Source organism: Jaculus jaculus, chromosome 1 (assembly GCF_020740685.1).
Source record: "Jaculus jaculus isolate mJacJac1 chromosome 1, mJacJac1.mat.Y.cur, whole genome shotgun sequence".
NCBI classification, from domain to species: domain Eukaryota; kingdom Metazoa; phylum Chordata; class Mammalia; order Rodentia; family Dipodidae; genus Jaculus; species Jaculus jaculus.
This window is the reverse complement of record NC_059102.1, coordinates 15,624,613-15,650,405: the sequence shown is the minus strand read 5'-3', so window position 1 is coordinate 15,650,405 and position 25,793 is coordinate 15,624,613. Positions and strand designations below refer to the sequence as shown.

Sequence of the window (25,793 nt, the reverse complement as noted above, 5' to 3'; positions counted from 1 at the left end):
ACACACATTATATAAGGAAATATTTAATGTGATCAGTTGTTTTAAAAGGCTTAATAAACGGAAAAAGACAATTTTGGAATCCCTCAGCCCCTCTTTTGAATTAAAAAAAATTATTCATCTGCATGCCACAAGCTTGAGCCATTTTTGCATCAATCTTTACATGGGTGGCTTGAGAAGTGATCCCAAGATGACAAGCTTTGCAAACAAGCACTATTAACCACTAAGCCATCTTCCCAGCCTCAGAACTTGTTTTCTCTCTACGTAAATATGTAACGTTAGTGGGGCATGGTACACATCTTTAATTCTAACACTAAGGACACTGAAGTAGGAGGATCACTGTGAGTAGAGGCCAGCCTGGGCTACAGAGTTAGTTCCAAATCAGCCTGGATTAGAGTGAGATCTGGTCTCAAAAAAAAAAAAAAAAAAACCAAAACAACAACAACTGGGGCTGGAGAGATGGTTTAGTGGTTAAAGCACTTGCCTGCAAAGCCTAAAGATATAGGTTTGATTCTCTAAGTCCCACAAAAGCCAGATGCACAAGGTGACAAGGCTGTGCAGTGGCTGGAGCCCTGGTGCACCCATTCTTTCCTTCTTAAATAAATAAGTAAAAATATATCTAAACAAAAACAACAGGGCTGCAGAGAGACTTAGTGGTTAAGGCACCTGCCTGCAAAGCCAAAGGACCCAGGTTCAATTCCCCAGGACCCATGTAAGCCAGATGCATAAGGTGGTGCATGCATCTGGAGTTCACTTGCAGTGGTTGAAGGCCCTAGAGTGCCATTCTCTCTCTCTGTCTAGTTGCCTCTTTTTCTCGCAAATAAACAAAAAATTTAAAAAAGAAAATGGTTTTGGCCAATTACAAAAAAAAAAAAAAAGATATATACAGCCCATAGCCAAAATTAGGGGGAACAAAAAGCAGGCACAAAACTCACAATAGCCATCAATGCTGAAGTTTTTTGACATTTGATGATAGAAGACTACAAAAGTATTTCCATAGAATAATCTACCAAAATACAAGATTTGTCATTTTAGGTAAAAGAATGTTCACCTCGAGTTAGAATACCAAGCATGACACCATGGTTCACCACCTCCACCACATTTATGGAGGTTCAGAAGAGCACTGCGGAGGAAACAGGGACACAAGTGCTGCTCCCAGTGTTGGTCTGACAACCTCCTCCAGAGAAATAGCAACCAACACTGTGCTTAACTGAAACACATCCACAGTACAGAGGCTACAGAGAAGTCAACACTAAAACAAACTGCTAACATACCTGCTAAGGTTCAGGGATTGTTGCAGAAGAGGAGCGAAAAGATTTTAAGAGATGTAGGGTGGGCAGGAATACTCTGAGGCGCAGCGTTCCCCAACTTGAAAATAGACCCTACTGAGGAGAGCCCTCAGGGGTGAGCAGATACAAGACCATAAACTATGTAAAAAATTATATATATGAAATAAAGAATACTGAGCATGGCCAGTAGTTTACAAATGAGCTACAATGTTCTATATGTAAATAAGCATCAAAGAATGACTAATTTAAGAAGGAGGTAAGGATTCAGGCACTAAAAATAAGAATTTGAAGAGGATTTTATTTTTTTCTTAGACTAAAATGGAATTACAGAGAATAACCACAAAGCACATGCCAATATAGGCTCTTTAGTTTATATGGCTCCTCACCTCACCCCCAGAGTCGTAAATCAAGTTTCTTGTGACCTTCTGACCTTGCAAACAAAGTATTAATGCTACCAACTATGGGGGAAGTGGCTCAATCACCTTAAGGCTGAGGAGCTTGTGTAGAATGGACAGACACAGGACATAAGCAAGGGTTAAGAAATGTTGCAGGGAGTGACTTCAGGACATACAGCTGCCTCAGTGAGGATCCAACTGAGTTAAAGTCATAACTGGAAAAAGAAAGCTAGACTTTTAACCAGACCTGAAAATAAAATTCTCTGGTATGTGTAAAACTACGGTCAAATATTAATTTTGCATTATTTTTAGCCCAAATTTTAAACTAGAGTAATTTACAAACATTAAAGACAAACACAGAACCTAGCATATCAAATAAATAGCAGAGTAAGAAGAAAGAAAATACCTTAAATAAAATATTTTGATACTGAACTTAATGATCACAGAAAGAATGTTTTCCACTTCAGAAACGTTGGAAATGCCGTGTGTAATCAGTGACTCACCTCTCGAGTCGCCAGCTGGTTGCTGAGTTCTTCCGCTTTCTCAACATCCCACTCATCCACAGCTTGGTCTATCCTTTTTTCAAGCCCTGACTAAAAAGAAAAGAAACCTGTGAATTAAGGGCAAGAATAAGTGAACCACTTGCTGGCTAACAGCATGTCACAGACCTACAGCAAATCCATTATATATGTTTACCTCTAATGACTCTGTAAGGCAGCTGCCACTATAACCCTTAAAGGATGAGAAGTTTCAGAAACAGTAAATGATTTACCCAAGGTCATGTAACTTCTGAAGCTAGTAATGCAAAGGGTCTGGGAAGATGATGCCTCAACAGAAAAAAGTACTTGCCTGCAATGTCTGCCAGCCTGGGTTCAATTCTCAAGTGCCCATATAAACTACATGCAAAAAGTGGCACCAACACCTGGCATTCCTTTGCAGAGACAAGGGGTCCTGGTACCCCATCCCCATATGTAAATAATGAATGAGAGGATACAAGAATTCATGTATTTTTATGAACCTAAAAACTGTTGTCCCCTAACAACAACTGTTGTGGTTTGAGTTAGGTATCCCCCTAAATCCTTGTTTTCTGAATGCTAGGTTCCCAAATGGAGGCAATTTGGGAACTGGAGCCTCCTGGAAGCGGTGTGGATGGCTTATAGGTGTTACAGCCAATTTCCCTTGGCCAGTATTTGGCATATTCTCCTGCTGCTGTTGTCCATCTAATGTTAGTCAGGAGGTGATGTTCAGCCCTCTGCTCATGCTCAGTTTCTCCTGCCATCATAGAGTTTCTCAAGTCTGTAAGCCAAAATAAATCTTTCCTCCCACAAGCTACTTTGGTCGGCAGCAGGAAGACGACTGCAACAACATTAATGATAACACTTTAACACTTCAAGTACTCACTACATGACAGACCCTAGACTTAGTACTGTTAAGGTAGTCATTTAATCCTTATAGTAACTCCATGAAAAATGCTCACTTGGTTCTGTTAAGGTAGTCATTTAATCCTTATAATAACTCCATGAAAAATGCTCACTTGGTTTTCCTGTTTTCTTCTTTGCACCCGTGCGCACACATGTGTGTGTGGTATGCATGAATGTGCATGCGTGTTCATGTGTGTGGGTGCACCTGTATGTGAAGGCCAAAGATGGATGTTGGGTGTCTTGACGACAAGCACTTTACTGAACAAGCCATCTCCCAGCCCATGTTATCTAATTTTAGACATGAGGAAAAACAGCCTAAGATGTTCGACCTGTCAGAAGTTTAAAGCCAGCATGAGAATCCAGGTTTGCTCAGAGCCTATACTCATGGCCCAATCCCATAGTTCCTGACTTTCACTCAATAGCCTTTCACCATTTTCAACACTACAATTATGCTGGCTGCTAAACAGGGAGGAAACTACATGAGAATAATTTTATTTTCCTATGGCAGTGGTTTAAAATTTACTCATGATAGTTCAAGAAATCATAATTTAAATTTTCATGAAGAAGCCTGGTGTGGTGGCACATGCCTTTTATCCCAGCACTCAGTTAAAGCTGTCTCTATCTTACATGCTTCTCCTTCTTATGACAAAAGTGCTAAAACAGCTCTTCTCTATTTCTCAATTTAAACAGTCAGTGGAGAGAAATTGTGTCCTATTTATTATCTTTGTTGAAACGAGACTCAAGTAACCATAATATAATCTGCCTAAAAGGATCACAGAAACAAAACCAATGAGGTCTCACTTATATCCAGCACTAAGGGAAGACTTCCTTCTCCTAACTTCCTCCTCCACAGTAGCTGGAGACCTTCAATCAATTGTTCTGCATAATCTGACCCTAGGCCAAATGGTTCTAATTCTCTATTCTTACTCTTGTCCAATCTCCAGAAATTTCCCTGCCTTGTATTTCTTCAGAGTTCCTCTTCTGATGGTCCAAACACTACCTTAGATTTTTTTTCAATGCTTTTCATTGTCTGGAACCTGTAACTCTAGTTAGAATTCTATATTCTAGGCCCGTGTCACTCAAACTGAGGTCTATGAGGACTGATATGAATAGTGACAGGTTGTTTTTTAATTTTTATTTTTTCAAAGTAGGGTCTCACTCTAGCTCAAGCTGACCTGGAATTCACTCTGTAGTCTCAGGGTGGCCTTGAATTCATGGTGATCTTCCTACCTCTGCCTCCCGAGTGCTGGGATTAAAGGCGTGAGCCACCATGCCTGGCTTAGTGCCAATTTAGGAACTGTTTATTTTGGTTCACACAAAGCTAAGGAGCTTGTGCCAGAATGCAGACCGTCTTTATGTTAAATCAATTTTCCCAGCCTCATCTTCAGCAATGCTATGCTCTCTAGTCTCTGCCCACATCTGTCATTTGATCAATGTACTCCGTGCTTGATATGCTTCCCTTCCAAAAATAAATAAATCCTAATCACCCTGTTAGGCTTATTATCAAATATGACCTTATCATCTGACAGACCTCCTGGCCCTACCTCCTTTCTCCATGTCCCACACCAGACTGCTCTCCAGTCCAGGCTGTCAGTGTGCAGTGTGTATTCCTCAGCACTTACTGATGAAACATTCTTTCTCTTTTCTTGCTTCTATGCTAAATAAAGACAGACGCTGTATATCACTAGCTTGGAGTGTCCCAAAATTCAGCCCAGTTCCTTCTACAGAGGAGGCACTTGCTAGGACTGTACTACTGAGATAACATTTACAGAGCAGTAGTCCATGTCTGCATCAATATTAAAAGGAGCCCCTACACACTGTGAATATGTATAACACAAGTCTCCAAAAGAATTCCACAGTAGTAATATTGAGGTGATAATGCCCTTAAAAGTTAAAGAAGGCTCACATGCAGTTATGCTTATTTATATACGTCTAACTGACTACTAAACAAAATATATACTCCAAGGGATGGAAAATATCATCCCATCTTGGACTCTCAGAGCTTAGTACAATCAGCTTAGTAGGTTCTACACCTAGAACCTCATATTTAATTTACATTGGTAATAAAACTATTTTATTTTAAAAATGCTTACAGATTAGCCTTTCTTCCCTTTGCAGAATAGCTACATCCTCAAATGTCACTGAGACAAATGAAATAAACATCAGTATCAAATTCAACTGTTCTGTATCACAAATTCTGGAGTTTTAATACCTCATACCTCAACTTGGAGTTGATCCTAACAATCAACCACCCCAGATTTGCTCCACTCTTTCACCTCAGCAACCTGGCCACCAGGTTTCATACAGCAGCACAGCACCATTTCCCTTATCATTCGGGCCACCAAGAGTATGAAGACTTCTATACTGTCTTCCTGTATACCAAGGCCCAGGGTGACCAGAGATCCACAGATCATTGAGTAAAAAGGGCTACAGTTACCTTGCATGAAGTAAAAGGAGGATAAAGCCATACTCTCTCATACAAGCAATGGCAAGGGTCAGGAAAAGATACATAAAGCTGTAGACAAATATCTAGACTCCAACAAGCACTCGGCAAGCAACAGATTGTTTCTAACTTGCCTAAATATCAAGACGCCTTCTGTACAAAGAAAAGGCCCAGAGTCTCAGATTCAAAGCTCAGGTCCTAAAAATTCAGCTTCTGAGTCAGTAAGTTGCTTCACAAGACAGGATTTGAGTATTTAAGCTTTTAAAAACAGGAGGTGGACCCAAGAGTAGGTTTTGACTTATCTAGGAAACCTTCCACACCTGAAGAGTGGCAGGAGCTACAGGGTTCTGCTGAGAGCTATATAGCCTTACTGTGTTCCAAACATTTTTGGCTTGAATCAGAATTTAGCATATGACATGCATTAGAACAAACAAACAATAATTTGCCCATTGGTGGAAAATCCACCCAAAGGCAGCAATTAACAGGTTCTCACAAGGCAATGACTACTAACATTCCATTTAACAGAGATTTGCTACAGATGTCAAACCAGCACAATGACAACCATTTATGTAAGCCTTCATGGACGCGAAGCTTGACACTATAGATTCACCTCATATATGCCCATCTAAAAGCTCTCTTAACATGAGACTAAAGCTCTCTAAGTCAACCTGTAATACAAAGCATTTCTACAGATCTCTCACTACTATTTATTTATTTGGATAAGATATTCAATATTTAAAGCATATTACATATAAGTAAGTTGTCTACTAAAATTTGCCTGTACTATGATTGGAATTAAGTATATTGAAAATAAGACAATTTATGCCTAAAGAAGAGGGGAGGAGAATTGTGTTTACAGCATACAACAGTATTTTAAAAAGTCATGTAATTATGATTGCTTAATATATGTGTGTTATATATGTAAATACGTCATACTTGCATAAACCACTTGAGTCAGATAAGTTAAAAACTAAACTCAGTTAAAGAGATGGCTCAGTAGTTAAGGCACTTTTGCCTACATAGCCTAAGGACCTGGGTTTGATTCCTCAGTGCCCACATAAAACCAGATGTACAAGATGGTGTATACATCTGGAGTTCCTTTGCAGTGTTTGGAAGCCCCAGTGCGCCTATTCTCTCCCTGCCCTTCTTAAATAAATCAATAAATAAAATAGAGAGGAATTATTTAATAAGCTCAGATATTTTTTAAAAACCTAGAAATGGGACCAAATGACTTGCGTTTAGAGTCTCACTTTAAAAGAAAATATGTACTTATTTATTTGAAAGAGAGGGAAAGAGAGAAAATGGGCAGGCCAAGGCCTCTTGCTGCTGCAAATTCCAGATGTTTGTGCCACTCTGTACATCTGGCTTTACATGGGTCCTGGGGAATCCTGGCTGTCAGGCTTAGCAAGAACTTGCCTTTACACTAAGCCATCTCCCTAGTTTGAGTCTTACTTCTTACCTGCTGTTCATTTTGCTCAGGTAATTCCACTGAGCTTTCCATCTCTTCATCTCTATCAGGAGATTAACACTGACCCTGCCAACCACTCCACAGAGCACACCATAAAAATTCTGAGAACAATTGTGACTAGCACCAGGACAACTTCACGGTGCCCCAACACTCCCGTAGGCCCTGCACATCTTTCCCCACCTGCTTAAGGCAGACTAGCTTTGATCTGATCTACGTATGAGAGTTCCACTTAAGTAAGAGTCTTAATGGAAAAAGAATTCTACTACAAAAAAAATTTTAAAGTTTAAAGCCACTTACTCTATTCAGTAACAGTCTCCTTTGATAAACAACTATAAAAACATCAAAGACAGTACACCTCCAAACAGTAATACAAGTTTTCATGCGAAAAATTATCCACTAGATACACACAGAACTACTTCAACCACTACCGCTAAGTGGAGAATACTTGAGATATTTACAATGACCGAAATTTATTCTACAGAAATTCCCACATAGATTCATAATAGTTGTAATTATCGAATTATCAGTAAGTCCCAGAATTGCTGCCAGAAACACCACTATAGCTGTATTTAATATAAAGAACACTTAAAAGAGCTCCGGATATTTTAAAATGCCAGACTCTGCATTGTCTGGCAAGCAGGTGACACAGGGCTGTAACATGCATTCTGGGCTGAGCAATACTTTCAGCTTGGAAACGTGCCAAAAAGGGGAGGAAAGGCTGTGTGATGGACACAAGATGAAGAAGTTTGTTTTGCTTGACTATTCTTGAGGGTTAAATGTAAACAAAATAAAAAGGCTTTCTGGGCTATGTAACAGATCAGCCTCTGAGGCTCAGAGAGAACAATGATGGAAAGCCACGCTGGTTCTGTCCACAGTACACACAGCTCTGCAGGCTCCCCACTAGATTTCATGAGGAGTGTAGCTATCTGCTGGGCCTACAAATACTCTTTGCTTGATGATGCACAGTCAACTTCAGCACAACAGCAAAAGGAGCACCACATAAAAACCACAACCCTGAGCCAATGAAAGAGGATGGACTTGCTGGCATGCAGTTACACCCACCTCCCAAGAGAACACACAATCATTGCCACCACATCCTTCCTGCCTTTCCTGCATTTATTTGTGAAATACAGAAAAAACTGTGGACAAGTACAAGCCTAGTCAGCAACAGTTTCCCTGGCAAGAAGACAACCATAATGTTCTCAGGCAGGTGTCATTTATGCAGATGCCTGTCTGTGTAAGGCATTAAGAGAACTCAAACTTACTATATGGACATGTAATTACAACAGGACTTACAGCAATTTCTCAAAAACAGAAAAACCATTTTTAATAGTGTTTAACATCTCTTCTAGAATATATCTAATGCATAATGGCAAATAAGATATTAGTTCTTAAACCCAAGTTCTTTTAAAGATTCTGTACAAAGAAGCTCTGTAACTCCATACAGACCAAATTCTAGATGTAAGAGCCAGTCATACCTGACCAGGGTCAAGAAGGTACAACTTCAGATGTAGGGTAATAAAATTCTATTAGGCTGTGAAAATTATTCTCTAAACCTGCTTTTTAGAATGGCTAAAAAGTTCAGTTATGGCTTTAGTTTCTCTTAAGAAACAAGTTAGACATTCTAAAATCAATATAGCTATCAGAAAAAAGTAACAAAAACTACAAATAATTAAACCAAGAGCCTTTAACTCACATGTCAAAAGAAAATCCTAGTAGATCCAATATTTAATCACTCCCTTACGAGAGTCAGTGGCTAGGACTCTACAGTAGTCTGTAAGAGATGCCTCCCACCTATGGCCCAGAAGGCAGCATGGTCCTCTTCCTACGGCTTTAGGACAAATTGGGTGGTACAGCCAGCAGCAGTCCAAGTCACATGGTCTGCGCCAAGACCACTAGAACAACAGGCATCAACAATATGCAAATATACTTTCAAAAGTTCACTCCCATTTTTCCACTGAGCCCTGGTTTTACTTTCAATTCTATGGATGGTCTTTCTTTATAGAAAGTTTATGATTGCTGAGCCTGAAGGTTATTGCTCAATAGAAGTAATCCATTGCAATTACTCAGTGTTATAGGGACTATTTTGGATGATAAGAATTCTTTACGAAATGGGAATAAAAAGGTCACATAATATCAGCTACTTATAGGCTGATCAGGAGGATCACCTGAATAAGCCCAAGAACTCTAAACCAGCCTGAGCAATGTAACAAGAACCCATCTCAGAAAACAAAACCAAACAAGCCCAAGCAAGCATCTGCAACATCGTACCATGACAGGCCTCTCATGTGCATGCCCTCAATGGCATGATTGCATACAACAGGGGAGGTTTTTCCACAAGAAATACCAAGTGATCAGAAAATAGCAAATGCTCTCAGCATATACAGTAATGTACAGTAATGACCCATACACTGCACTTGGGCTTCACTAACCCTATGCTTCAGCTCTACCACCAAACACAAGTTTTCCAACTCCTGGAGCCTACCAACATTCCTCCAGGTAAATGATTATGTGAGCTATTTATTCAAGCCTTTTCTGAATTCTGCAGGCTGACAACTACATGTATGTACATACTGCAAACTCGGACTCTCCTTTAAGCTCCCACCTTACTATACTATACTAACTCTTCTGTTCCTCAATTATAATTAATACTCCTGACCCATAAAACTGCATTCTGAATACGCACCTAAGACTTTCTTCCTCCTAACTTTTCTCAACCATGTAACTAGCGTTACAGGGCACACCACTGCTTAGGGCAAAATCTGAACCTTCCCTACTTTATGCCCCAAACCTTCCCTAGCACCCAAAAAGCAATGCACAGGCAAATATTATCAGTACTTCCACACCGTACCTCAAATCCACAGACTGCTCTCAATCATCACCAGTATCTCTCCCGTTCAACTGACTATCACCCTGTGCCTAGATGAGTCTGGTAACAGTGGTTTTTTTGTCCACTTTTGCTACACCACAATCTGGTTTCCACAGAACAGCAAGGGAAATCTTTTAAAACATAAACTAGATCTAGCCCATTTCCTTACTCTGCTCTTTGAGGAGCCCCCCGCCCCAACTCTATCACTTCTACAATCTTATCTTGGCCCTACTTCAGCCAGGCTAGCCTTCTTAGAGTTACTCAGAGGTCCCAGGAGGACTTGTCCTTAAGGTCTTTATGCATGTCACAGCCTTGGTACAATCACTGTTTATGTGAGCAGTCTTCCACCACCTTCAGGTCTTGGTGAAATGACCTAAGAAAAACTTTTCCTTGCCACCCAAGATAAATGAGGGAAGCCCTCATTTTAATTTTCACAAGTTGTTGTTCTCCTTAGCAGTTTTGACTACGTAACTAGCTGTTTATTTTGCCTTTCTGTACACAGTAGGCACTTTAAGTGTCTAATTACAAGAATTAATAAACAAGGCTCTTGGACAAAGTGAGCAATAAACACCTATATAAGATACAGTTAAAAAGATCTTACCTTGTCAACTTTTTTCTGTTTAACAGGGGGTTCAAATCTATCATTAGCTCCAAAATACTGAGTAAGTTCCTTCCACTGGGTTTCATTTGAGGGCTTCTCCCTGCAAGACAGATAAGAACTCCTGTGTAGACAAGCTACCCATCTTTACTTTGACTTATTTTAACCTGGAGGCTACAATTACATTACAATGACTAGTTCTTACTCAAGATAGGTAATCAGCTATTTGGATAAATTCTACAATACTGCTCAAAAAAGGTACCTATTTTAAATCATACCTACCCTTGAGAATCTTTTTCATTCTTCAATTTATCTGAAAAGAATTCAGAATGTCAAATATTAAGTATCCAACAACTACTTGAAAATGTTTTTAAAAAATTAACTCAATTAGTCACAATCTAGCATCATAACCATTGGAAACTTATATTTAAAATAAATTAACAAAGCTGGAGACATGGCTAAGTGGTTAAGGTGCTTGCCTGCAAAGCCTAGTGACCTGGGTTCAACTCCCCAGTATCCATGTAAAACCAGATGCACTAATGGTGCATGCATCTGAAATTCAACTGCAGTGACTAAAGACCCTGATGTGTGTATGCCCATTTTCTCTCTCTCCCTCTCTGCTTATAAATAAATAAATAAAAATATTAAAATAACTTAACAAACACCTTTTCTGGAGCGTTTCCTTTTTTTCCCTCTGAATCTTGGCATTGATGTTTTCTGTTCAGAATGCTTTTTATGTAACTCTTGAAATTTCTATATAATTAAAAAAATTGAAAAATGTATGTTAAAGAAAAACATGCATTTAGAAAACTAACAAAATGTGTTATATAAGAAAAATACTTACGTTTTGGCATTTATAGATATCAACAATGAACAAACCTCTAGAGTTTACTTAGAGTTTACGTATCTGTTTTAATGTACACTGATACTTTGAAAATGAAGCTCAATGGTTTACACTTATAAAACATGTAAAATGAAGACAAGTTCACTTATCATGCCAGACAAGCCAGCTAATTCTACGTAGTCTGCCCTTGCTGTTTTTATCACAAAGCAAATGCATCTAAATGATTCAAAGTACAGAGAAAGTACTTAGAGCTGTTGGTGCTATCTGTTGTATACCAACACACAAATATTCTGCCCACAAGAAATGGAGAGGACAAATACACATGCACACACAGGAAGTAGTAACAGCACATTAGAGAAAACCTACATTCCACATTTCTAAGGAGATTCCAGAAGGACACTTTTCATATGCATTTGTACTGGTCTCTGTTTCAGCTTTTAGCCCATCTACTGGGATTTCTGGATTCTTACTGGTCCCAGCCTCTTCACCTTCTTGTAAATGAAGTTCTGAGTTCCCCAAGGTGGCTTCATCTTCAGAATTCAACTCAACATCACTTTCACTTAGGCCAGGAGGCAACAGGCCACTCCACATCTTTTCTTCTAGGAGAAAAAAAGTTGAACTTAAAACAAATAGCAGTCACAGAAACAGTTTGAAACCACTCAGACACCCCAAGAGTCTAGCAAGTCTATCAATGACCTAAAAACAGTCCAGCTAAATTTTTCTAAGTCAAAAACTGGGTTGGACCATAACAGCTAGTATCTATATCTGCACTTGTATTAAAAAAAAAAAAGTTTCGGGGCTGAGAGATGGCTTAGCAGTTCAGGTATTTGCCTGCAAAGCCAAACGACCTCGGTTCAATTCCCCAAGACCTATGTAAGCCATATGCACAAGGGGGTGCATGCATCTGGAGTTTGTTTGCAGTGGCTGGAAGCCCTGGCATGCCCATTCTCTCTCCCCCTCTCTCTCAAATAAATAATAAAATAAATAAAGCATTTTTAAAAAGTTTTGGGCTGGGGCTGGAGAGATGGCTTAGCGGTTAAGCACTTGCCTGTGAAGCCTAAGGACCCACATTAGCCAGATGCACAAGGGGGCGCACGTGTCTGGATTTGTTTGCAGGGGCTGGAGGCCCTCTCTCTCTATCTGCTTCTTTCTCTCTCTCTGTCTGTTGCTCTCAAATAAATAAATAAAATAAACAAAAAAAAATTTTTTTTTAAAGTTTTGTGCTGGAGAGATGGTTTAGCACCTAAGGTGCTTATCTGCAAAGCCAAAGGACCCAGGTTCAATTCTCTCTCTCCCCCAAATAAATAAATAATGCTAAAATAAAAATATTTAAAGTTTTGAAATAATTACAAGTGTTATAATATACATCTACAGATAAAACAGAATTTTGATTCTCCAATGGATGGATAATTTTTCTAAAAATGAAAGTCACTAAAACATTAATTGTTCAATAATGTTAAAAGTCTGTAAGAATTTAAAACTTAAAGTAGCATTTATTTGTTTATTTATTGAGACTAACTCAGGCTGGTCTGGAATTCATTATGTAGCCCAGACTACTCTTGAACTCTTGGCAATCTTCATGCCTTAGCTTCTTGCTTCTGAGTTCGTAGGTGTGAGGAATCACAAGCAACTTCAAGACTTAACATACTATGCTTTGAGCTATACTAGTTAAGAGAATAAAGGTGGATGTCTCACATTTAACCATAATCAACTTTCAATGGATTATGTAGAGAAACAGTTCCCTAAAAGATGTATGTATGTGCATATAGCTGTGGCAGGTGAGAAGGATACCCCAGTTTTAAATCTTACACTGCTTGCTAAAATTACTAAATGAAATATAATTCTAACAATTTAACTCAAATATCCCATAACTTTTTGTAATAACAGCATTAAATTTGGGGACAACAAGTCCAGCACGGTCCTGAGAACTATCTGTGTAGCCCACTGGTAAGAGTCATTATTACTGAATCTCAGGAACCATTCTTAAAACAAGAATGTACCATCTGCAAAGTTATAACAGTGGGGGAAAATTTCACTATGGCTTCCATGTACAGTCTATTTTTGCAAACAAAATAAACCAAAACTTGTTCATTCAAAGGATGTCTAAAATAAAAAACAACTCTCAAGAGTTATTCTTAACCTGAAGAAATGGAAGGACAGATATTATGCTGAGTTTTCTGTCCAATGTTGCAACTAACCTAGTAGCAAAACCATCTTCATTCTCTTGGGGTCAGAGGAATAAAGGATCTTCACATTAACCTGAATAACAGATTCTGTTCTCGGACCTCTCAGCTTTAAAGAATGGGTGGGTGACTGACTGACTGATTATTGTCCAGATTCTTGCTCCAACTAGGCTCCAGACTCCACCACCTACTAGTGGAATGAACAAAATGTTTAATATCTCAGAGACTCAGTTTCTTCATCTGTAACACAGGACAATTACTGATTAGGGGTTAGTCTGAGGTGTTCAGGAGCTTCTAGGGGCTAAGTAAAATTTCCAATAATAAATGTTCCCACTTTCATCATTTCTGTGGCCATGTGCTGTATTTTTATTATTTCTGTTATGAGTAGGAAGGCTCCTAAGGTTGTGTAGTTTCTAGTATTAGTAGTACATTCATTTAGCAATGGATATAAAGTATCTTCTTCCCTGACTCCCACATCAGATTAATGCTTCTATTAATAAAGCTGGTATTTGGTCTTCTGAATGGAGCAACAAAACAAGACTAATTACCAAGAAGTTAATGGAATTCAAGTTTCAATGCTCCTCATTCTTACAGCTCTTCCAGAGCATGTGCTTCACTTTCTATCCAGAACTTGCATTCATCTTTAAAAGGAGAGACCCAAATTTATAAAAGCATTAAGCCCCATAAAACCTGCATCCATCCCTACGATGGATTTGTGGGATTTGCAGGTTTTACAAGTTGGGGGTAAAGATATTCCTAAGATACTTTGATAGCACAAAGGACATTATGTAAAAATATGCCAATACTGGAAAATGACTTTTATACTATTAAGTAAAAAAAAAAGTCTACGTTCTCAGGAGCAGAGAAAGGAGAAATATTCTCCATTACCTTGCCACTGGCAAGTATCTTTAGACTCATTATCCATTTGAGGCCTTAAAAGACTAAGAATTTCACTCGTTTATTTTTTTTTAAGTATGCTTGGGATTTATTTTAAGAAGCACTATTTCTTTTCCTGCCCATGGTATTTTTTAAATGCTCACTACATGCTACACAGTACATAAGAGCTTGGAGAAGGATGTACACAAAACAAGCAAAAATTATTGACAACATTTACACCCACCAGCAGCCAAATGTCAGATGACATGTGCCTCCCACAGGGTCCAATGGCACAGGGGTCCTGCTAGACTACTTTCGTAGCATTTCTGCAGTATAGCAATCTATACTCTGGGCATCCAAATGTGCTTTTCCGTGGTGAGCAGTCGCAGTTGCCCTAAAACAGGTGTACTTTTTACTTCATAGTCTCCAAGCAGCTATACCATGTTCACGACTTATGGAGCTTTCTCAAAGTTATTTTAGTTCCTGCTTCGTGGACAATAAAATTGTCTCCAATATGACCTTTGCCTGACATAAAATTTCTTGGGTTTATCTTAAGAAAAAAAAAATAATTCTAAAAGAGTAGATTCCACTTTCAAAAGCAAAATTCAGTAAGGTATTTTTTTTTACTCAATTCTTGAATATCTTTAAAGTCACATGCCATTTTCCCAGTTGTTTAAAAGACACATGTACGTATGTTCGCACGCATGTATGTATGGGAGATTCAGGTAACCACAGTCCCTCACTAAGGAGCCTGCCCATGTAAGAAGCAGCTCAACTGTTCGCCAGCCAACATGTAGGGGCTGCTTAGTGACTTCTGCTATGGGCTGGTGTTTGAAACACACCTTCCTGTTCACGGCATACACATGCCACTCACATGTTTTCAAAGTGGCACCATGTCTGGTCCTTTCATTCCTGTTCTGGCTTCTCTGAAGGATGAATCTGTCTCATATACCCTGCCAAATTTATTTCTTTACTTTAAAGCAGAGCCCAAATTAATTACCCTTTAACTGAGAAATTCACTCAGCCATTCTCAAGAGATAGGGAATACCAGATAACTAGAAAAGGTTATACAGATTATAGCAAGGACCATATAACATACAATTTGTAAACATTCAGCTTTTGGCCTGTAAACCAGTAATATTTAATTTAATCAGGAAGATATAAATGACTCATAATCACCCATCCCTTTCTCTGTGAATATCACACTGTTCTCCATTTCATACCCCATCACCTCTTGAGTAAAGATTTATTCCATCCAATATTTATCATACAAATTATCATGGGTACTACACAGAACACATCTTCAGTCTTGATCTGACACAACTCACTATGAACTGAAAATATTTCTATACTGTCCTAGTCTGAATATGCTAGGTTTTCTTTCATCCTTGAAATATAACCGCTGTCATTATTTAGTGCAGCAGCATGGCAAAAAAAAAGGCATTTAGAAGACAGCGCAGGTCAGTGGTTGCTACTATGTGATTTTACAGTTTTATGATGGAAGTAATGGAGGCCGCTACTAATTATCGATATTTTAAAAATTATCCTATTTTATTTTTCCTCTTAGCGACATAAATCACCAACTTTTAGGCAAGGGTCAGTTAAGCATCATTCTTTACCACATGTTCATCAGAGATGAACTGGTCTTTATAAGTACTAGAGCTTAGAAAATACCACCTTTCAAAATATCAAATCCACAGCAATATCAAATCTTGAATAAGGACTGGGGGTCACTGGTATTACTGGGGGAGAGGAGGGCAAAACCAGTCTTGAAAGTTGATGATTGCTAGCCCTAAGCAGGCCACTGCATTTGCCTGGGTCTCCATGCTCAAACTCATCTCTGAGATCTCTGCACCTTTACAACAGTTCTCTGTGATCTTAATATTTATGTGTTCTAAATGACTAGAGCAGCATCAATCTGTGAAGTTATCATTCCATTCTCTCTCAATTACATGCACTTCTGATTAAACCCCTGTATATATAAGGTTTCCTCTTCTACCTCACAAGGTTAAGAGGGTTTAGAAATGCTACACCTCAGGACTTTGAGGAGGAAAGGAAACCCAGTTACAGCCAAGACACAGAGCAGAAAGATGAAACAAAGCAGGGCACTGTCACCCATGTCATCTAAACAGTGCAGTGTTGATGACTCCTCCCAACCCTTCCACTAGAAATCACATCTATACCTTCTCACAGATGAGATATCGCCTTGCCTCACCAATTGTGATTCCCTTTTTTAATAGAAAAAAGAACCTGCTGCCTTAAACTATGGGAATATTTGGAGGTCCAAAAGAATGATTCTAGGCTCTGAGTATAAAACGGCTAACAGTTAATAAGAATTTTTTCTGTACTTTTTTAAGATATGAAAAGCTATGTAAGATATTACATTAAGCTGCATACACTGAGTCATATTCAGCGGCCTGAGTAACAATATCATACTTTCTAGACCAGACAATTGTATATAGATAAAACCCAAAAGACACAATTAAAGCATCTCAATGGATAAAGGTTTCCTGTCCAGTTTAGAAATGACATGTGTGTGAAATGAGGATTATAACCTATATTTAGTACTCAATTAAAAACAATCCAAGAAATCCTAATCTTATCCAAATATAACCTTATTTGTAAAATAATCATAATCACCATCCTATAATCTTTGGAACTGTGAACTAAAATACTCCTAAGCATGAAATACCAGCATTACTGTATACAGTGAGCTTATTTTTATGAAGTCCATGCTTTCCTTTGTACAGAGAATACAAGAAAATCAGGCCCCAGTTCAGATTGACGTTGCCCATCTGCTCGTTCGGATAAAGTATTTAGCAGGATTCTCCGAGGGTCAATGCGTTTTAACGAAAGGGAACGTTTGGTTAGCCGAGGCTTGGGGTGGAGGGGGGGACACTTGCCCAGACCCTTGCCCTTGGCTGCAAAGATCTACAATTACCAGTAACACCCAAGACTCGTTTGAAGTGGAGCCCGCGGGGGGGATACTTACAGGTTCAAGACCAGAGCGGCGGCCGGGAGCCCGCAGGCTCGCGGGGGGCAAAGCCACACGCGGATCCGCGCCCGGGCCGCCCCCGCCCGGAACCTCGCGCCGCGGAGCCGGGCCTCGGAGGGTCCAGCCGGCCCGCACCCTCACCAAGCTGTTTTCCGGGACACAAGCTTACACGAGAGGCCGCTTCCACGCCGGAAAGCCGTCTCCCCGCTCTCCCCGTGGCCCGGCCCGAGACACAGGAGCCCGGGGAAGGCGCCTCCGCGCGCCGGGGACGAGCAGAGTCGAGCCGAGCGAGGGCCGCTCCGCCGTCCTTCCCGGGAGTTTTTCTAGCGCGCCCCAGGCGCCTCGGTCAAGGGGCGGGGAGACCGCGCGCGCAGCCCCGCTTCCTCCGCTGCCCCGGGACCCCCCAAGTCCGTCAGGCCCGCCGCGGACACCGCCGCGAACTAGCTCCGCGATGAGCCGAACTTACCGGTGAGGAAGCAGCCGCGCGGCAGCCATCTTAGAGCCCCGCCAACATCGCGCCTTCTCATTGGCTCCGGAGCCTCAGCCAATCGTCGGCGGCCGTTTTGGTCCTGGGTCGCCACGGCAACGGGCCTGGCTTGGCTTCGCCTTTTCATCCGCCAGCGAGAGGCGGTTCGCCACGTCGCGTCTCCCGCCGCCTCCCGTTTTCCGTGTTTTTTTTTTTTTTTTTTTTAATCCAAGCGTTTATTTTTTTAATGCTTTCTTCTTTCCTCCACCACAAGCCCGCGTTGGTGCGTCTGCCTGAAGAAAGTGCTGACTTCAGAAATTGAGCTGAGTTCGCGCAAGGAGGGGAAAAAAAAAAATCACTGCAGAGACGCTCTCCAGGCCTAGGAACGTTCTCATCCGCCCGTGCTTTTTCCTCCTTCTTGCCATTTTCCCTGTCTGCGCATATTTGAATGTCCATTGTGTTCCAGCTGGGCGCTCCTAGTCAAAAGTTTATGCAGTCCTTTTACGCGGCTGGCGCTCGGTTAGGCTTGCAGGAGCGTAGAAAATGAAAAAGAGGAAAAAAAGAAGAAAGAAGCTACAAGAAAATAGCACTGTGAACAAAATGAAAGCTGGCAATGCAACAGGGCCTGTAAGGAGGGATATTTTAGAAATGTTTCCGTTTGCTAAACTAGCGTCTGTAATCAAATTTAGTATACTTTACTACTGTGATGGTTGTAAGGAAATAACGCCTTAGCAGCTTAAAAAAAAAAAAAAACTAGATAAGTTACATTTAGTAGAGTTTATTTGAGCAAATAATTGGCTCATGAATGGAGTTAGTTTCCTGAACCATTCAAGATACAGAGAGCTCCATCGGGCATCTTTACGCAGATTTGAGGAGTTGGGGAGGGGTTAGAAGCGATGGAGACAATAGTTTGATTGATATAGCTGGGCATTTGTCATATATAGACAGATCATTTGGCAGACCAATGAGCTGAAAGTCACCTGCTATTAATTATGTACAAGACTCAGCTACATGTTATAAGAATGTACTTTTAGGCGTTAGTTCAAGCTATAGATACTCAAGGAGTTGTAGACCAAATTTAACATATTACTTTGGCCCACAGTAATTGTCACTCTTAGCCTTTTTGTTTGGAGTATTCAAATAGCATAATTTTTTTTCCTTATGTGTAATTCTCTACCTTGACTTAGCATCCCCTGGTGTTTAAGCCAACTTAACTATCCATTACTCTATGATACCTCAAACATTCTTTCAGAAGATAAGTCAAGTTTGTGGACTGGTGTTCTGTAACCTACAATATCATGATAGGCCTGAATTGATGACTTTATATGACCAAGGCGCCTGTCTCATGCATTCCCTGGTTCTAGACTAAAAGTAAACTTGATGAATTCAGAGATCTATCTGAAACTATCCTGGTCAAGTCTGCCTACCTTCTCAATACGTTTTGTTAATCCAAACCCTTAAAATAGTAAGCAGTTAAAGGAAATGGATAAAACTATTGTGTCACTTGTATTGAGCCTCTTAATTGCTGTAGTCTGTTGGGGATGGTCATAACAAAATACATAGGCTGGGTGGTTTAAAAAAATAAATGTTTTTCTTAGATTCTGGATGCTAGAAGGTCTACCAGCAAAGTAGGTTGGATTTGAGCTCTCTTCTTTTGGCTTGTAGACAACTGCAATGTGTGCTCACATGACCTTTTAAAAAATATCTGTGTGTGTGTACATGTGTGGGTATATGTCTGTGTGAGTGTGGATGCATTAGTGCCATAGTGTGCATGTAGAAGTGCACAGGCAACTTCTCAGTCTGTTCTTACCAGTCCACCCCGTTTGAGGTGGGGTTTCTCTACATCTGCTGCTGCTGCTCTTCTTTTTGCTGCACTCTCAAGAGCTCTATGGAAATTCTGTCTTCTCCCTCTTCAGCAGACTGTTGAGTTTACAGAAGCTCACCATGACTTCCAGCTTTTATGTGGAGAAGACACAGAGAGGAAAAAACATACGATGGAGTAAGAAGTAATATCAACATGTTTAAGGACTGGATTACTTGAATTTGAATTCTTTTTATTTATTTATTTGACAGAGAAAGAAGGGGAGAGAGAGAGAGAGAGAGAGCGAGCGAGCGCGCACATAAGCATGTCAAGGCCTCTAGCCACTGCAAACAAATTCCAGACATGCCCCCTTGTGCATCTAGCTAACGTTGGGGAACTGAACCTGGGTCCTTTGGCTTTGCAGGCAAGTGCCTTAACCACTAAATCATTCTCCAGCCCATGTGTCTAAATTATTTTGTCATATATTCTGCTCAAGAATGTTCATTATTTAGTCCATGTGAATATGCACTGGATAAAGAAGGAATATAGACCAAATTTCATATCAGAGGTTTTGTCCTTACATGTATATTTTTTCAATGATAATACAAGAATTCTCAAAGACCTAGTTTATGATGTCAATGAATTCTGATGATAAACATAAATAATAGCTTGGAGTTTTCTTCCAGCTCCAGTTGTAAGACTTCCCATTTCTGAACAGTATTGTTTTGTCAATTTTCTGAGGCAAATGTCAGTTATCTGATTTATTTTAATCAATAAATTGACCTACTCTCCAGCAAATTCTTACCCTGGAAACCTGCCAAGCTGTGTGTTTTGTGAATGAAATACTTGTATTTTTGAGATTTCTATGAAACAGAACTGCTGAATACTTTTTAGTAAATCACGGCGAAACTCCTGATGCAGCTGTGAGTGTGCTTGAATGTTTACATCTGGCACTCATTTCAAACTTGTAAGTTTCATCTAAATTCTTCACCATGTCTTTAAAAACACAAAGAGCTTTTTTCTTTGCCAAGAAATAGTAAGGCTTATGAATAGTTTTTATTATATTTAATATTTTTTCATAGTGTAGAGAGTATAACTTGTATAAGAGATGAATTGTGGAATTCTTTTTCGTGGCAGCTAAATCTGATTGATAAAAAATATCCCAGATATAATAAAATTCTCTAACTATTTTTCAGTTGTATAAAGTGAATACAAGTTTGTTGAACATGTAATAAATGTGCTTCTGAATGAAACTGAGGATGAATAATTTCATTCATTCAATTACAAAAAAAGTGGTCTAGAGACAGGTAAAAGACATGAGGGTTGGAGAGATGACTTAGTGGTTAAGGTGCTTGCCTATGAAGCCTAAGGACCCAGGTTTGATCCCCCAGATACACAAGGTGGTGCATGCATCTGGAGTTCGTTGGCAGTGACTAGAGGTCCTGGTGCACCCATTCTTTTCTCTCTCTCTCCCTCTGTCTGTCTGCCTCTCTCTCAAATAAATAAACTTTTAAAAAAAAGAAATGAAACCAGGGAGTTCTAAATTTCATAAATTGTGTTGATATCCCTCGTGACTGAAGAATGAGTTTATCTAGATTTAGTTTTTATATTTGCAGACTAAAACACTTAAAAAACAATGTTACTCTTCCAGGAATATTTTCAATAACTAACATTGTAACATGAACAAGAGCTGACATTTGAGGAAAGAAAATTTCTGTAATACACCAAAGAAAAGCCCTCTGTCCTTATTACTCATAATAATTCCAGATTCTTCAGGTCCAAAAGGCTGTAGGGAAAGAGAGAACAGAAGAGGCATGCTTGTCAAGATTTTATGTATGTATATGTGTTTTGCTTCTAATATTTCATGTAATCCTATGAAGTAGCATTGCAGTCATGTTTGCATTGCTGGCAGAAATCACCTGACCAAGAACAGCTCTAGGGGTAAAAAGGGTTTATTTTGGCTTACAGACTCAAGGGGAAGCTCCATGATGGCAGGGGAGAATGATGGCATGAGCAGAGGATGGACATCACCCCCTGGCCAACATAAGGTGGACAATAGCAACAGGGGAGTGTGCCAAACACTGGTAAGGGGAAACTGACTATAACACCTATAAGCCCGCCCCCAACAACACAGTGCCTCCAGGAGTTGTTAATTCCCAAATCTCCATAGCTGGGAACCTAGCATTCAGAACACCTAAGTTTATGGGGAACACCTGAATCAAACTACCACAGGTAGCTATGGAAGCAACATTTTTACAGATAAGGAAATCAAGACTTCAGTAGTTTCAGAAGGTGCTGGAGAGATGACACAGTCGTTAGAAGCATTTGTTGTGCAAGCCTGATCACGGAGTCCCCAGAACCCACATAAAGCCAGACACAAGTCACCTGTAATACAAAGGTGCGTACAGAAATGGAAGGTAGAGTTTGGAGAATCCCAAAGCTTTCAGGTCAGCTAGTATAGCCTCTACAGCAACAAATTAACAGGGGAGACCCTGTCTCAAATAAAGTGAAAGGTGAGGACAAACACCCAGAAGTTATCCTCTGACCCCCACATACACTCCATGACATACGTGCACCCATACGTACACATCAGGTATGTACACAAACACCACCTGTTATAGTCAGCTTCATATTGCTGGGATGGTCTTCCAAACTAAACACAGTTTATAGGAGGGATTTATTGAAGCTTACAGATCCATGGGAAGTTCCATAATTGGGGAAGAAGCCGGCCCCCTTTCACAGGTCCAGACACAGAGAGAAACACCACCACCAGCACCACAAAGCAAGCACACTCCAGGAACCCCAAGCAGAGCTCAAGCGCTCTGCATACCTTTAGGCTAGAATTTTTAAAAATATTTTATTTATTTAATAGAGTGGAAAAGAGGCAAAGAGAAGGAGAAAGAGAAACTGAGAATAAGTGCACCAGGACCTTCAGCTGCTGCAAACAAACTCCAGATGCATGCACCACCTTATGCATCTGGCCTATGTGGGTCCTGGGGAATTGAACCTAGGTCCTTTGGCTTTGAAGCCAATGCTTTAACCACTAAGTCATTTCTCCAGCCCTTGGCTGGAAATTTATATCTATCCTCAAACACACCTTAGGGCTGGACCCTAGGACCCACCCACAGTGACACCTCCTCCAGCCAGGCAGATAGAAATTCAAAAGCTTTAATAAAACTTAATCTGGTGCCGGGTGTGGTGGCACACACCTTTAATCCCAGCCCTCGGGAGGCAGAGGTAGGAGGATTGCCATGAGTTCAAGGCCACCCTGAGAATACATAGTGAATTTCAGGTCAGCCTGGACCAGAGTGAGACCCTACCTTAAAAAAAAAAAAAAAAAAAAGAAACAAAAACTTAATCTGTTACAAGACAGCCATTCAAACTACCACACCACCCCAAATGCTTAAGAATACAGTCAACAGAGAAATACAATAGACTCTCTGGATGCTGAGCTACTGTACTCTCCACTGTTGCATACTGCCTCAAGAGAATATTTCTGGGGAGGAGAGATGGCTCAGTGGTTAAAGTGCTTCCTTGCAAAGCCTTCCAGTCCAGACTTGATTTCCCAGTACTCACATAAAGCCAGATGATGTGTCTAGAGTTCCTTTGCAGTGGCAAGAGGCCCTGGCATGCCCATAATGTCTCTGTCACAAATAAACATACTTTTATAAAAAGGGAGTTTCTGATAAATCCCAGTCTAGAGCAGCCAAACAAGTGTAGGTAGACATTTCTGCTAATAAGGCGAATTGTGTATCCAGTGGGAGCTCATGTAAAGAGATATATCTTCCCTGTCCTTTCTGATGGGTGAGCACAACCCATTGGAAGTATCCTCTTCAACCATTCCTGGTTTTCTGCACTGAAATCTATGAAAGCTGCTCTTTTTCTAGCACCTTCATTTCCCAAACACCTCACTGCCAGCCACACATCTTGAAATGAAACAACACATGTCCAGGTCCAAAGCCTGCTGTACAGCCAGTGGTCAGTGAAGACTTTCCTCTCCTGGTGTGTGAAGACACGGGAGTTCATGACTGTTGATAGATTACCATGACCTGTCAGGACCTTTCTGGGCTGTACTGAATGACCAGTGTGCAGTCCTGTACTATGGATTAAGGATATGGAACAAGACTGCTCTGGACCATGTGAAGAGAGAGAACCCAGTGAGCAAAGACCATGCCTCACAAGTGTGAGGACCGGAAGTTGGCCCCCATAACCCACGTAGAAATGCTGACTATGGCAATGCATGTCTCACTGGTGAGCTCCGGGTCAGTGATGAATACTGTTTCAAGAGAAGAGAATGGCATTCCTAGAGATAAGCCTCTGGTCTCCACACATGCATGCATACCCATGTACACACACATGAACATACATGCATACATACCACATATACAAAGAACTTTGAGATGTGTAATGATACTTTATGTCACACATATGAAAATTATGAGATTCATAACACAAGTTTGAACTGTGGAAATCCCAAGAATAAGAACGAAAGCTGATGGAATTCAATATATATTATTTCCTTAGAATATCATCCTCACTTATAACTGCTGAACTTGCTTCTGCCTTCCAAAAGCTAGATAAATCTTAACTCCTGCATCAAACTTTTCCGAACTCAAAGTTTATACTTCTCTTTTCCAAGTCTTCCTAACGGTCAGGTAAGAGCACTCTGGGCTCTATTAGGTTAAAGTAGAATCTGTTGAGGAAGAAGAAACAAAGAACAACCAAAGTGTTCCCTTGTGGGGGACATTAATGTAAATAGACAACTGGTCGACCTTCCTCTTTCAAGAAAATGGGAGAGAAGGGAGGAAAACAAAGGTTAGAGGACCAGATAGGAAAAAGAAAAGAAGAGAAGAGAAAAAAAGAAAAGAGAGAAAAGAACATGGGTTGGGCTCCTGGAATTGGTTGTGAGCACCACATGTCAGTGCTTATTATGTGGTAGGTACACAGTATGTCTTTGCACATGGGAAGGATGGATGGAATAGGTGATGGTGTCCATGGATGGAGAGAAAGGGTAAAGGTGCTGTAGGAGCATCATGTGAACAAATGTGGATAGCCAGGAATGGCATGGTTTAGTGAATACACAAGAAATCACTGTGGAGCTGAGCATGGTGGGGCACATCTGTGACCCCAGCACTTGGAAGGTAGAAGCAGGAAAATTGCAATTCAAGGCCAGCCTGGAATATGTAGTGAGTCCTTGACTCAAAAAACCTAAATTTTTCTGGACCAGACTATGGAGACTACCTATGGAAAACAGTCAAATTCTACTTGAGACAGTGAAAGCATGATACGGCTCTGATCAATAGAATGACACAATCAGTTGCTCAAGGTATATTAATGTTATAGTATTGTACATTTGAAAGATGGATTTGGCACTGTGTGAACCTATGTGAATGGCACATAGCTAGCAGACCATAATGATAGGGATGATTGGCATCTAGACAAAGGTGGTGGACATAGAGGAAAAGGCCAACTATGAGCATTGGGTCTAGTATTTTCCCATTCATTTCCTCATTTCCTCCCATTCTTGTTTTCATGCCCTTGCTCTTGTAATTGCACCCTTCTTTCTACCCATTCACATTGTTGTCAGCTTTATGAATTCAACCCAACTCCAAAGACTGCCTTTCTGTGAATGCCTGGAAAACATCTTTAATTAAATCATGCTTTTTAATATCATTCTCAGACAGCCCATTTCACCAGCTCTTACTTCCTGTCTGCCTTTAGTGGCACATCCCCAATTTATTCTGATGCACAGTGATGCTGTTCCAGATGAGGGGTGACCATACTGGTGACTTCCTGGTGTCCTCTTAGGGACTAGGTCCATACTGTTCCCTCTTGGTGTGCAGACAACTTAAAAAGTGCTTTCCACATTCTAGAGTAATTGTCAGCTACTCTTCCTCACAGAAGGGTACAGGTCCAAGCACATCATCTGGAAATGTTTTTTCCATCAAGTAATTTGCATTTTGTTCTCTATCATCTCCCTCTGACTCACAAGGTATCACTCCCCATCCCACTAACCAGAACTCACACACACAAGGACGTGACGTACCTGGGAAGATAAAGCTGTAAGTTTGAAGTGCAAAAGCTAATTACAGAATTGGAATCTCACCTTGAAGGTAGCCAAAAGATCCCTTCAGAACCTGTTTCAAAA

At 40.3% G+C, this 25,793-nt stretch overlaps 1 protein-coding gene across 3 annotated transcripts in view; it reads right to left on the bottom strand.

Moving 5' to 3' along the window:
• The window catches only part of Fam204a (family with sequence similarity 204 member A), a 33,035-nt gene extending 15,114 nt beyond the window's left edge, over nucleotides 1–17,921 (bottom strand). The window contains exons 1-6 of one of the 3 annotated variants that reach the window (XM_045142235.1): nucleotides 17,845–17,921; nucleotides 11,691–11,923; nucleotides 11,146–11,233; nucleotides 10,763–10,793; nucleotides 10,484–10,583; nucleotides 2,185–2,274 (exon numbers count right to left, since the gene is read on the bottom strand). In XM_045142235.1, coding sequence (XP_044998170.1) covers nucleotides 2,185–2,274; nucleotides 10,484–10,583; nucleotides 10,763–10,793; nucleotides 11,146–11,233; nucleotides 11,691–11,923; nucleotides 17,845–17,905 — 603 coding nt within the window. In that variant the 5' untranslated portion in view covers nucleotides 17,906–17,921. Of the gene's footprint in view, nucleotides 1–2,184; nucleotides 2,275–10,483; nucleotides 10,584–10,762; nucleotides 10,794–11,145; nucleotides 11,234–11,690; nucleotides 11,924–14,627; nucleotides 14,778–17,844 lie in introns of those variants that run through there. The other 2 variants (XM_004659299.2, XM_045142236.1) reach the window with 2 other exon arrangements.
• Nucleotides 17,922–25,793: the final 7,872 nt, after the last annotated feature.